Here is a 13631-nt window from a genome sequence, read left to right as displayed (position 1 = left end):
ACATCAAGAACTTAGCATCCAGAATGGATAAATTCTCCACAGGGTATCTGAATAAAAGAGGCAGATAAAATGATATATTTGTTTTTCTTCACAATTATCCTCTACTTTGTGTTAGCCTCACCTACAATCCCTATCAACAATGGTGTTTGTGATTTTGATATTAAAAAACAAGCTTAAACATAAGGCAGTATGAACATCTTTTCAAGGCAGAGTGTGCTCGAAAGAGCAGACAAGAACTGGAGAAAAATGTTATCTAGTTTGCTTTGGCACACTTTTAATCACATATTTTTCATATTTGCACTGTGGACAGCTGGATATAAAACAGACCCCTGTCTCTGAAACATAAAGTTCTCAAGAGCAACTTTATAAACTAGGCAGGAGGTTCAAAACCTCTCCCCTAATGTGATATCCTTGTAAAACACCCGTACAGGATGTCCATTATGTACTTTTGTGACACTCTGATTTCAGGCTCTGGACTCTGCTTGAATTCTTTTGGCTTTATCTGTCTGTTCCATGGGGGCTAATTGTGGGGTTTGTTTTGGAGCGGTGCTGATAACCTCGGGGCTATCGATGAGCTGTGTCCTTCCCACCTTGAGGCCAAAATGTTAGGGGGTTGCCTTTCCAGGATCCTGGTTCAAAAGGACATGGAGACTTGAGGCAATTATTTATTGGGTACCCTTTCCCCTCTTCAACAGGAACTTACAGTGCTAAATGACATGATCATATCTCTAAAAAAAAAATTAGATTCTCTGGAAAATGTCGGCTGACATTTTCAAAAATAGTTGAGAAGGTGTTATCAACTATTTTTGTGGCACCATGTAGGAGGCTTGATTCTGCCGGGGAAGAGAGGGAAAGTGTTGAGAGCTCTTACGAGACTCTGTGGACATTCCTAATGGAGGACAGGCTGACCCAAAGGCTTTTATGGCTGTGCTGTGGAGGGTGTCTTTGGTATTTTCTAAAGTGTGTGCTGTAGGATTATAATGGTCTCTAGGAGAAACTGCTCTAAAACAAGAAGGTTGAACAGAAGCTTTAATTATATAGTCCTGACCAGAGGTTTCAAAACAAACTTTACTGTTTCTGCATTATTGGTTCTTCTTTGCAGATGTTCCTACGGTATACTGAGGTGGATTATAGACAGGCTCGAACTTTCTTAATTAAGAAATAAAGTTTATGCAAAGACTTAATTTTCAAAAGTGTCAAAAGAGAAAAAAGAAATCAAGATGTCTGAAATTTGACCTGACATACAAGATGAAATCCTGATCAGTGTTGACTCATTCTTAATTCATCAATGTTTGGAGTTTGTCTGAGTTTGAGGATTGACCATTGTTGGAATTAAGATTTTTAGATTTTCCAGGATTCTCAGACAAACCTTCAATCTTTTTGTCCCTGAGATACCTCTGTATTATGAATGGATGCTTCATTATGCTAGAAAAAACATGACTGGATTGCTGGGAATTATCAATTATTTTATTCACAACACATACACACTATGCATCATTTTTTAAAGGATCCTTCACTGCTGGCATGACTCATGGTAGTGTTGAGCTTTTTTATTTTTCCCAGATGTTCCAAACAGTTTGAAAGAGCTTAACTGGAGAAAATACCTGAATCCCAGTCCTCTGCACTCCAGAGGACTTCTGTAAGAAATGCTTTTCTTACAGATAAGTGGCTTCTTCTGCACTGGTGGCAATCATCTTCATCGAATCATCTCAATCAGACAATACTGACACTTACTATACTGTGTCTACAGTAGTTAAACATCCTTATTGTCTGATGGGGCTAAAATAATGCAAAAATACTTTTTTGTATGGTAATGATAGTTTTCAATGCAAATTGGTACCATAAAAACTCAACCTGCAAAGTTAGGGAAAACCTAAATTTCTCAGTCTCGAAACGTTCACCTTACACTGAAATAAGTTATATATTTAGCTATGAATGTGCCAATTTTAAAAAGCCAACATAAAAAGTTTACAGTTTAATTTTACAGTGTTATCTCTTTTTTAGAAGAATTAAAAATGAGAACTGAATGGGATTTTAATGTGGCTATTTTCTAGGGGTGCTAAGATACTGCGGAACTACAAACCTCTCATTTTTTGTGAAATGTCAGTTTCACTTCTGGTCTGTTCTGTCTGATTAAGCTACTGGAAAGGATTAGTGTCTTCAAAATGCTCAGCCTCACTCTAAACCCTCTGAAGGAGGAGTTCACAACATCAAAAAGCCTAACTTGTATCATCAAGCTGAACACACCCAGTTCTATTTTTTTATGCTTCTTTAAAAGCCTCTGTGAAACCATACAGAGTCAGACTCAAACAGTCGTTGCCGAGAGAAAAAGATTAGATGTACTATTATACAGTGTGTTACACAGAGGCAGTATATTGATGGTATAAAAAAAACAGTAGTTTGTGATATTATACTAATGCAGCAGTTTCTTCATTTAAGATCACTTCTAAAGTGAAAGCTAAATGTGTTGAAAAGAACAACCTCTAGCCCAGCAGGTTCCCACAGGGGTTGGCATTAGGTCCACTGCAATTTTCTCTGTACTTGGCCATTAAAGGCACCCTTAAAGACGTTTTTTAGTCACTTGGGGCTTCCTTTCCTTTCTTTTTCGATGCTTTACTGCTGTGTAAGCCTGATGCAGTACTCTTGTTTCTGGCACAGCTTCAGACAATGGGTGTGGCATGTCCTACGCACGCACAGGTTTGGTGATGTGGTGGTGATTTTGGGTGTGGGAGTGGCCATCCCCCTTGGTTTGGTGTTGCTTCAGCAGGATGATGAGTTTCTGGTTGGTGGTCTGAGGTTCTGAGGCCAACTGTGGTCTTTGGGGACTGGGATATGTTCGGTTGTAGACAACTTCCTTTTAGATCCTCTGGGGCAATTTCACCAGACAGAATGGTGCAATTTCACTAATTTGGCATGCGTATTTATGCAAAATGCAGTCTGAATTTCATGAACAGGCGTTGCATTTCATATGCCCTGCATTAAATGCCAAAACAAGACATGTGAAAAATAAAGATACAACCCAAAGGGGGTATTTTTTTTGTGTGTGTGGGCTTGTACTGTATATGTGTGTGCAGCACTATAAATATTTATCAGCTTTATTGACTTTATTGACTTCAATTTATTGATATAATATCAATAAACCTCAAAAAAGTCAATTTTACATCATATCTCCTCCCCCCTTTTAGTCAACAAACTTGTTTCTAACAAGTGGAAGTGAAGCATTGTGGAAGTGAAGAAGTCATTCAGCAATATTTAGAGTGCAGAGACAATCCTAAACGTTTATATAATCTAATCTGGCTGTGCCAACTATGAAAACGCTGTGTGCCACAGTGTGTCAGAATGTGGTAATTTTCAAATGTCTAGATAGTTTCACAGATCACTGTGTGAATACTGCTTGTTCCCATTCCCACTAATGTACCCTGTCATGTTGGGACTTGCAGCTTTTGAGTTTAATGCGTAACTGGGGCTGCTTTAGTAATGCTGTCATCCCCACTGTCTCAATACACACCATCTGAAAGTGAAGCAATCACAATATTTTCCCTCTTGTGTTTCAAACCAAAACACTCAGTTGCTCAAATGGAGAAAGCCCCTTTGTAAATCATCTTCTGTCAGTTATATGAAGCAGGAACTTCCTGACTCGTGTGCTAAGACACAAGCAGGTCTCGGCAGACTGGATTCTTGGCTGAAGGTGAAGACTCATCAGGTTTATTAAGACAGAAACATTGAGGCATTGTGCTAATGGCTGCTGTCCAATTAAACTTCCTGGGTGTCATGCTGAGCTACGTGTGGGGTTTCTCAAATAAATCTACTGAAACTTTTGGACAAAATACATGTATTTTCATAAACACCATGTTCTCCCAGATTAGGGAGTGTTTTATAAACATGCCAGACACAGTCCCTGTTTCATTCCTTTTGAGCAACAAAGAGCTAAACTGGTCACATAACTGCTCCAGAGGATTGAGAAGAGATGTTTATGGTGGAGACGATGGGGAGTTAAACTGATTACATGCGACTGTGCTGCTTCGTTATTTGGCAAAACTATCTGGTCTCATTCTATCCTGCAGCTTGTTAATGGTCGCTGCATCTGGTTTTACATTGAGCCAGGATGTTGTTGTGTCAACACAGCAAGATTTCCCTTTTCTGCTTATTAACCACATCCTGATAGCTGAAGGCAGGTTTTTTGGTTTTATTGCATTATCTTTGCCAGGAAAACGAGCCTTGTATTGAATAATAGGCCCCCCACCATCCCAACAACGCAACAGAATGTGACTAACTGCTATAAAAGCCGATGCTTTCTACGAAAATGATGGAACAGAAGTATATGGCATGTTTATTGTAATTACAAGAAAACAGTGCAGATATCCAAATAGGCACTAGCCATGTCAGGGTAATAACAGCCATTTCCTGCCTAATTTTCCGTGTGTGGAAAGGAAAATAGCTGATCATCTAATGCAGTGGGCCCCTTCCCCCAAATCCACTGGGCAAACTGGTGCTCCCCCCTGTCATGTGGCCTAAGCTGTGGATTGAGTCTGAGGACAATAACCTCTCCACCAACCTCAACTGACCCAACCCAAACTGCCTTTCCTGGTGTCAGATTTCCAGCAGAAATCACTACTGATATAGTCTGACAGTGCTTCAAAGAGCTCATCAGGAGGATCAGAGGAGAAACATGTCAGATTTATCACAAGGTGATGTGGACCCAAAAGCTTGATCAAGCAGTCTTGATCAAGAACACTTCAAGAATGACATGGTGCTGTGATGTCACCGCTGACGGCATAAACATTAGATTAGTGATCTTGTGTTGCGGGAAATATAGTTTAAAGAACTAAAAAGATAAATCAGTAGATTCTGCTTTAGACCAGCACTGATTGGTGACTGGGTGACCAGAAACTCAAAATCCAATCCAATCATTTTACTATCAGTGAAAATATCCCAAGTTAGTGATAAGAGGTTGCTTTAACAACTCTGTGCTAATTGTGCTTATTAATCACATTGCTCTAAGAAGCTGAAGACAGTTTGCAATGTCGACTCTAATCTGTTTTGTTTGCTCTGGTATAATAGTAGTGCTCTTTTCCACTTCAAAGCTGTGTAACGCTGACTGCTCTCGCATACACACAGTGTGACTTTGCTTCTGGTATTATATTAATAGTTGATCAGCCAAACAAAGACTATTTTTTAGGGTTGTATAAAAGACTGTAAACTTGAATTAACCAGACTTGCCAAAGTTTTAAGTTTTAATTTCCTAATAATAGTCTGCTTTATCACAAAGTAAAATGGAATAACTTAAAATATATATTGGTCTGTCAGACACTAAATTGTTTGTAGAATCTGATTAGTGAATTTCTATTCAAGATATAATTACTCATATTAAAGCTACTTTCACCTTTCTAGACAATTGAAATATCAAGAAAATTGAATACGCATATTGTATATGTATTATAGGCCAAATCCACTGAGATTTATCATTCAAAGCTGCTGGTCCACACACCCAACAAAATAAAGAACAGAATGTATATGTGACAACAACCTGCACCTTGCCTGTGTTTTCTCATCCTGCAGCCTGTTGGGAAGGAAAAGTCAAATTGATAACATACCAGCTGTGAATGCACAGAACATGCAGGTCTCTGCCTCTAACATGAACAGTACCTCAATGTTTGCCTCACCAAATCAGTAAATCTGAACTATTAAGACGGATATCACTTTGTATCGTCTCTCTTGGTGCTGAGTGAGTGAAAAGGTTTATATCATTTATCTAAAGTGGTTTGGAGTTGTGATTTCCTTTGTTTATCCGCTCTTGTTCCTGCCTTTATTCTGTGCAGCGACGTTAACAGTCATTAACACCTGCCTGGTGATCAGATTGTATACTGTAAACACAGAACCAGACGTTTGGCCCTTACCAGGGATGATGTTAGCTCTTAGCCAGGAAGCAGTTTGTTTTCAGAACAGTGTCCTTGACTGTGTTGAATTTTGGTCCAGGTATAAATACAGCATCGCTGGCTGGCCTTTAAGAATTGTCAATAAGGTTTTAGCAGCATGTGGTTCTGTTAGTAGTTTCCTGGTGCTTTGACTTCACAGCACATTGTTTCCTGTGACAACGGGAACTAATTCTGCAAGATTTTAGTTTGAGATTTCCACTCGCATGCTCTGCTTCAGTGGTTCTTCCTGACTTACAGTTATTGTTTTTCTTTTAGTCTTAAAATAAATCACATCAGTATCTGTCTTTTTGGGTTCACAGTACTGAACCCAAACATAACCATATTTTTCTGTGAGGTAAATGTGGTTATTATTGGCTTATTTTTATGCACAACAGTGGGTTTGAGTCACATGTAGCCTGTGAATGACTGTCATCCCTAAAGCGTGCAAAGGGTTGTGCTGAAAGTGTTTGCTTTCAGCACAACGTGTCAATGAACTAAAGTCCAAAACATTTCATAGCACTCACGCATGCAACAGCAAACGTGTAACTTTTGTCACTGAATGATACTCAGTTCCTCATTTGTGTTTATGGACAAGTTTTTACAGTCAAGTCAGCTCTTCTGTAAAAATATGTATAAGCAACTGCACAGAAAGCCAGACTTTGCATGGAAGTGCAAAAAAATCCTAAATTGCATCAGAAAACTGAGATCTAGAGAGAATTTTTTTTTATATTTCAATCATGGCTGTTGACATACAGTAGCTATTAAACTGCATGAAAACTTTATCATGACATCTATCACATTTGACCATACTTTTAAATCAGAAATATATAGTAACAATAATCTTAAATTTACCTTTTATAATTGTTCTTTACAAACTTGAAATAATATCAGTAAAATCCTATCAAGCCAAGCATATAGTGTTTTTTTTTTTTTTTTTTTTTTGTAAATATAGGTCTGAGACCTTCACCTCTTTAACAAAGTACTTCTTCGTCAAATAATTCAAACTTCTTCTTTTGAAATGGTTACAAGAAATAAAATGTAAAAAAAAAAAAAAAAGATTATTTTTAAAAACTAAATGTCTGATAAAATAAATTTTAACTGATAACAGTACATGTCCTACAGAAAATATAGGTTTATTTTATGGGTCTAAATACATAAAATTTTGCTTAGTTCATTATTTACAGTAGTAACCATTTTTAGCAGACCTAACTATAATGTAAAGTTTTTATGATGTATACTTCCTGTATGAAAAATCCTGTATCCTACATGGTTTGCTTATGCTTGGGGTGTCTAACTGGTTCAGTCTAAATGCAATCAGTTTCTATTATATAAACTTTTACCCGTATTGTTAAAAAGCTCAACCAAATGTTTTTGCTCAACCAATATTTAACAAAAACATAGAAAACAGTGTATTTCTTCTTATTTCAGCAATTTCTCTCTAGTTGAACATATTTTTTTAATTATTACACCTCTATTTTATCCCCTTTTGAAAGTCAAAGTCTTCCTGATTGATTGCTGGCCTGTACAAATTGAACCAGTTTGGTGGAAGCCTACAGACTCGTTACCCAAAAACAAAAACTATGTCCTTGTGAGGGAAGGGAAGACAAAGTGTTACAGGAGATAAAATGAAACTCCAGTGTAGGTTTAAAAGAAACAGATGCCACAGTGCTTCAATCCTTTCTCTCATCATTTTTAGCAAAACATGCTAAAAATGTTTTTACTAAGAGGATGTGGTCTCAGCACCACAGATGTGAATTCACGTGTCGATGACCTAAAAAAAAAAATGTAAATGTCAGTGAGCAACAATTACGTATGCATCTCTTGTTCTAGTTAGCCATAGAGAAGTCCCTTGGAGAAGTGACTTCTCCAAGGGAGAACTCATAGGTTTCACTTCTTTACATCATGCAGGATAAAGAAAAGAGATTCTTAGCTCTTAACTCTGTGGCGCATATTAAGAGAAAATAATTAAAAATCTTATATTTATTTCTTTTAGTTATAAGAATTCCCCTAACAAACACCGTAAATATTTTTGATGAATGCGGAGTAAATTACACATACATTCTCACACCAGTGTTTATTACCATTAAATAATTTTCAGCAAGTATTTGATGTATGATGTTCAAGGCTTCTTTTTTTTTTTAAATGAATCCCTTTTTATGTTTTATTTTATTGTGATCATTTCAAATTGAGCAGTTTGAAATAAATTGTAACTTGAATGCTTACCAACTATTATTTTAAGCACCCCTTGAATTTCTCAATCTCCTTATGTCGCAATTGACACATTGTGGTCATACACTCATAGTATTTTCTTTACCAAAACAATATAGTTTATACACCTTCAGACTGCAGTACATTGCAGAAATATACTAAAAACTAAGTATGTTCTGACCAATGAATTGTATCACAAACTATGCACATACTTTTTGTTCTGTTTCATTTATAAAAGTGCAGTTTAAATGGAGTGAGAATGCACTTTAATATTTAGGTCTTCCACAAAAGACAGAAAATAGAGATATGATTTAATCAAAGAGCAATAAAAAAAACAACTTAGTTAAAGATTTAGATGTCTCAGAATTTGGGCATTTGGTGTTAAGTTATGCAAGCTCACTCTTTTATTGGCTTAAAGTACTGCAAGCTTCCCACTAATTAGTTAAAAATTAGAAACAGTATTACAATGGGACCAGTATTTCAAAAAAATGTGACCAAGTTATAATTCTAAAAGTTCCTGTTAATAAATTGATAAATGACAGTAAAACTCTTTTTTCAAATTTAAAAGAAAAAGTTTCAAAATGCAGTTTTGTTTTGTTTTTTGCATGAGGCAGCACATGGCTTTTATTCATGACAATAGAGTGAGTGCAGTATGAGGAAGTCTGTCAGTGCATTCATAAGACTACAATGAAATGTTCCCGGAACAACATCAAGGCTGCCTTTTCATTCTGTAATTCACATTTACAAAAAATTACAAATTTACAAAAGTGAATTACAGAATGACTTTTAATACCAAACATACAAAAAGCCCTGTACATATAGCTTAGCTCTTTGTTAACTTAACAGATAACATTCTAAAGTTAGCACCACAATATATCATACATATATACAGCTATACAGGTACATTAATATGTTAATATCAAAACTGTGTTGCAGTTCGGTGATCATATTCCCCTAATGCATCATGGGCTGAGTAACTGTGTTAAACACAATTACAGTATAATCCATAGGAAACAGAAATGTGTAAGTAGTCGTAACAAATCCTCACATGTGAGAGCAGGGTCAAGTGGTAATACTGCAAAGCAGAGGTTGTTAAATCCATAGTTTAAAGAATTTGCCCTGAGATGAAGTCCAAAATAGGAAAAACTCTCCTAAGAAAAGTAATTGAGAATTTTCATACAGAAGACTCGTTGTGGAAGACCTTAGCTTTCAGATTCTTTATGCTCCATTGAAAACTGGGGCTGCTCTCAGACTGCATGGCCTCGGAGAACTTGACGTCAAACGAACGGGTGGCCTGAGACTTCCTCTTGAAGGAGTTCTGGATTGTCTCTGAGGTGAAGTAGTACACAATAGGATCGAAGCAACAGTTGGACACAGCGATGCAAAGAGCTATCGGATAGATTGTTCGAACCACCGACTCAGTAAAGCATCCCTTTATGGTTTTGGTGCGGACCAGAGCATAAAACACCAAGTTGATGTTATAGGGGATGAAGCAAAAGCAAAAAATGCACAAGTGCACGATTATCATCCGCAGGATCTTGGTTTTGTTCACCTTTCCCCCACGACTGACGGTCTGTGGGCGCCGCAGCGTCTGTAACACCATGATGGAGCAACAAACGTTGAGTAGAAGAGGAATGAGGAAACCAACTGTCTCTATGAAGATCACCACTTTAGACAGGTGGGATTTCCATGTTTTGGATGAAAAGTTCTCAAAGCAGAAAGTGTTCCCATGAGTGTCCTGTGTGGTACTATTTAGCAGAAACCCAGTGGGGAGGCTCCCCGAAAGTACCAGTACCCACACGGCAGCGCACACTATCTTGGCGTTGCGTTTGGTCCTGAGCATCCTCGAGCGAAAGGGGTGCACAATGGCCAGGAAACGGTCCACGCTGATGCACGTGAGAAAGAGCATGCTGCCGTACATGTTGGTGTAGAAGAGCGAGACGGAGATCTGGCAGAAAATTCCCCCGAAGGGCCAGTTCTTGTTGATGAAGTAGAAGACCCTCAGAGGCAGTGTGAAGACAAACAGCAAGTCGGACACCACCAGGTTCATCATGTATGTGGTGGTCTCGTTCCTCATTTTCAGAGAGCATGTGAAAATGTAAAGGGCCACCACATTGGTGATGAGTCCGACCACAAACACGATGCTGAACACTGTGCTGTACAGGGGGTATTTGAACATGTCATTCTTGCTGCAGTTCAAATTGTCCAGCAGGCTTGTAGTGTTATTCATTATGAGACAAAGTAACTGTCCATGAGTGAGAAGCAAAAACCAGAGCAGTCGAAAACAAGAAGGCACCGTCAAGCCATCAGCAGTGATAGTTCTTCTGGTTGGGGAAATGTAGATTTGATTATCTTTCCTCTCTTGGTGTACTTACTTTTGGAGATTGATGAACACTGAAAAGATTCCTCCCAGAGGACAGAGATCCAGGCTGGTGATTCTTCCCCTCCCCCTGCTTGGGCTCCCTTCACCAGGCTGCAGCCCACCAGATACAGACTCCCTTTTACTCACTCAGTTAAATGAGTCAAACAAAAATCCTTCTCACTCGTATGGTCCATTATTGGCATAAGGTGTTGGGTTATCCTCATTCAAAATTTTCAGAAGGCTGTCCTCATGAATAGATTTTGTCCCTTTGTCCAAACTCAGAGATGTGTTTTGGATTGTTTCACCTCCAAAGGACCAAAAGTGTCACAAGTAGTCCATGCCTCACAGAGTCCGGACCATGTAGCAACATCTTTCCTTCCAGCAAACTGAAGTTTGCCTGAATCTTCTTGCTCTCTGGATTTGTAGTAAGACGAATGTCTTTATTATTCTGACTTGATGATCTGTTCCCTCTTTCCTCTTCTTCTTCCTCTTAATAAGCCTTGTGTCTCGAGCTCTTCCTCTGAGGAGCGTCACAGGCTTTCTCTCATCTCACTCAGGATTTCCACTTCTCCTTTGTGCCGGTATCAGACAGTTTTTGTACTTTTTAGTGGAAGAGAGTAAGCAGTTGTTCTAAGTCCCTCCCACACTCCTCCCATGCGGCTCCTCCTACACCCTTTGTCTGTCAGTTAAAGAATCAGTCATGAGCAGCAAAGAACAACACTGCACTCAGGGGGAATTTACTGAAGTGCTTCTCATTTATGGACAGTACCTTGGTTAAACATTCAAACCCCTTGAACTTTTTACCATGTTGTGACATCATAACCACAAGCTGGGACAGAACACAAAGTAGCACTTCAAAGTAGTGTGAAGAAAATGCATCTTAGTTTTCTGCATATTCTTAAATGAAATTTGTAGTCAGCTCCAATACTTTATGCACTTATCTTTTGCCACCTTCTTTACCCCTCAAGAGACCCAGCTCCAGCTCAGTTACACTGCATGAAGAATGAAAATGATTTGGTGGTATGTTTAGGGTCACTGTCCTACTGGACGCTCAAGTCTCAAGTCTTTCGTAGTCTAATAGGTTTTGTGCAAAGTAAGATTTTGATTTGAAAGACAAAAATTTGCACTTTGGTCTCATCTGAACACATGCTTGTTGTTTCCCCTTTATGGTTTGTGGTATGTACAAACGTAATTTTACGTGTGTTTCTTCTCCCCAATCTTTCACAAATGACTGATTTGGGCAGAATATGTTGCTCCGTGTTAGATTTTATTGAAAAGTATCATCACAACATGATCAAATCCCATTGAGCAAGAGGTGCATCCATCGACATTGTAAGCAAAAAAAAATTCTTCCCTGAAAGTAAGTTTAAGTACTGTGCATTTATATTTTTTCATCAGCTACAGAAATTTTGATACTTGTTTTTATACATTTAGATTGCAGTTTTGTTGCTTTCGTTGTATGTTTTCTAATCTTGTATGAATATGTAATGGTCAAAGCTTTTCCTATTCAGGTCTATTTGAAAAGCTTGAATCATTACACTTAATTTTTGCCTAGAGACTGGAGAGTCATGCACAGTGGCTGACAAAAATTCCCACACCAAAAATTAACAACTGTTGAAATATTAGATGTGATCAACATTTCTTAAAAAAAGGTGAGAGAAATGGCTGAAACTGGTCAGGGAGGATCTCAAAAACAGAGGGAGCTGCTCAAAAACAAAAAATGCTTGTGAGAACGCAACAAAAATCTTCAGTATTTTCCATACATATAGACTAAGAAGTGGGAATGAAAGACAGAACATTTTTCTTCCAAGAGAAACATCCAGATCTGTAGAAAATTTTCCAGAAATGCCTAGGATGATGTGCCATAGTTCGATCAAACCAAACCTGAACTTTTGACCCTAATCCCAAACGGGATTCCTTGTAAACAAATAGCACGCCACAACTCTATACTCACAATAAAACAAGGCAGTGGTAGCATTATGCTTTGGGATTCCTCTTCTTTATGTAGAATTTAAGTATTTAACAATGCGGATGAAAAACCAGTCAGTTTTGATCCAAACATGCTGGTTTCTGTTTGATAGCTTTACATATAGAGGTATTTAATTATTCTGTATCACAATGAGTCAAAGTATTTATCCAACTCAATACAACAATGGCTTAATGAGACCAAATTTATCATTTTGCAATGGCCTAGTTGGAGTCCATATCAAAATTTAGTAGAAAATCTTTTAGGTCACTTGAACCAAGTGATGTCTGGTAGATTCCGAAGCCTTTTCCCAAGTAGAACCGGTAAACTATTGTCAAGATGTAGAAGGATGATAGTTTGAGGGGTTTTACATCCCATACCTGAATTTTTAACAGAGGTGTGTTCATTTTTCACAGCCACCATGTAGTTCCTGGTTGTTTTTGTTTAACTGTTGCTGTTCAGTTCCTTGTTGTAATAAACAACTTTTTCCATGTCAGTCCTGTTCTGCCTTCTTCCCTTGTTCCTGTTCTACATGTAATTTATTTTTGGTATTTCCTGTTTCAGTTATATGACAAATCATCCTGGAATGTTGCAAAATGCAGGATACATAGGTTTAGATAGTGATCTAGTATCAAAACTTTAAAGATAGCTTATTTCTTAGGTTTTTAAAGGTTTTTATGAGCCCTACTGACTCTGTGTTTCTACTCTGACGCAAATCTACTTTTGCATATGATATCTCAGTCCTTTCTTCCAGTAATGTCAACATACGTAGTGCGCAGGCTGTGCAGCGTGACAGAAGCTGATGGAATCAGTTAAACCCCAGATAAGGACGGAGGGTCAATGAAGTGTCAGAAGGTCTCTGGCAACACTGGAAGTGCCTGAGGTGACTGCCTCCGCAGGTCCGATGGGGGTCGTTTTTACGGCCTGTGTGGGCCGGAGCTCTGCCAAAGGAGAACAGCTTTCTGTTTTCGTGGGAACATTAGGAATGGGACAGAAAGAGAAGCAGAAGGCCTTCTCTGTTCAGTGTAGTAGTGCCTGCACACAGCTTTTTAAAACACATTTCAAATGTTGCATTCAAGGTTTCCTTTAGTAGAAAGCCTTCTTGGCAGCTGGTAAAGACTCAGCTGTTCATTAAGCAGCGCTTAAAAGAGGAGAGTTATTCTGAAAGAACTCTCAGATT

The 13631-nt window shown here is 38.2% G+C and overlaps 1 protein-coding gene across 1 annotated transcript; it reads right to left on the bottom strand.

Moving 5' to 3' along the window:
* Positions 1–8709: 8709 nt before the first annotated feature.
* Positions 8710–11087, bottom strand: LOC116707679 (lysophosphatidic acid receptor 6). Its single transcript, XM_032545110.1, has one exon. It carries the CDS (start codon positions 10351–10353, stop codon positions 9298–9300), a length of 1056 nt encoding a protein of 351 aa, XP_032401001.1. The 5' UTR covers positions 10354–11087; the 3' UTR covers positions 8710–9297.
* Between the last annotated feature and the right edge of the window lie 2544 nt (positions 11088–13631).

The sequence above is a fragment of the Xiphophorus hellerii genome, chromosome 18 (assembly GCF_003331165.1).
Source record: "Xiphophorus hellerii strain 12219 chromosome 18, Xiphophorus_hellerii-4.1, whole genome shotgun sequence".
In the NCBI taxonomy this organism is placed as follows: domain Eukaryota; kingdom Metazoa; phylum Chordata; class Actinopteri; order Cyprinodontiformes; family Poeciliidae; genus Xiphophorus; species Xiphophorus hellerii.
Note: the sequence above shows the minus strand (reverse complement) of the source record. Positions and strands in the feature narration are given on the sequence as shown.

Excerpts from the sequence above, each read along its gene's own strand:
- LOC116707679 (XM_032545110.1), bottom strand. The coding sequence starts at position 10,353 with ATGAATAACACTACAAGCCTGCTGGACAATTTGAACTGCAGCAAGAAT.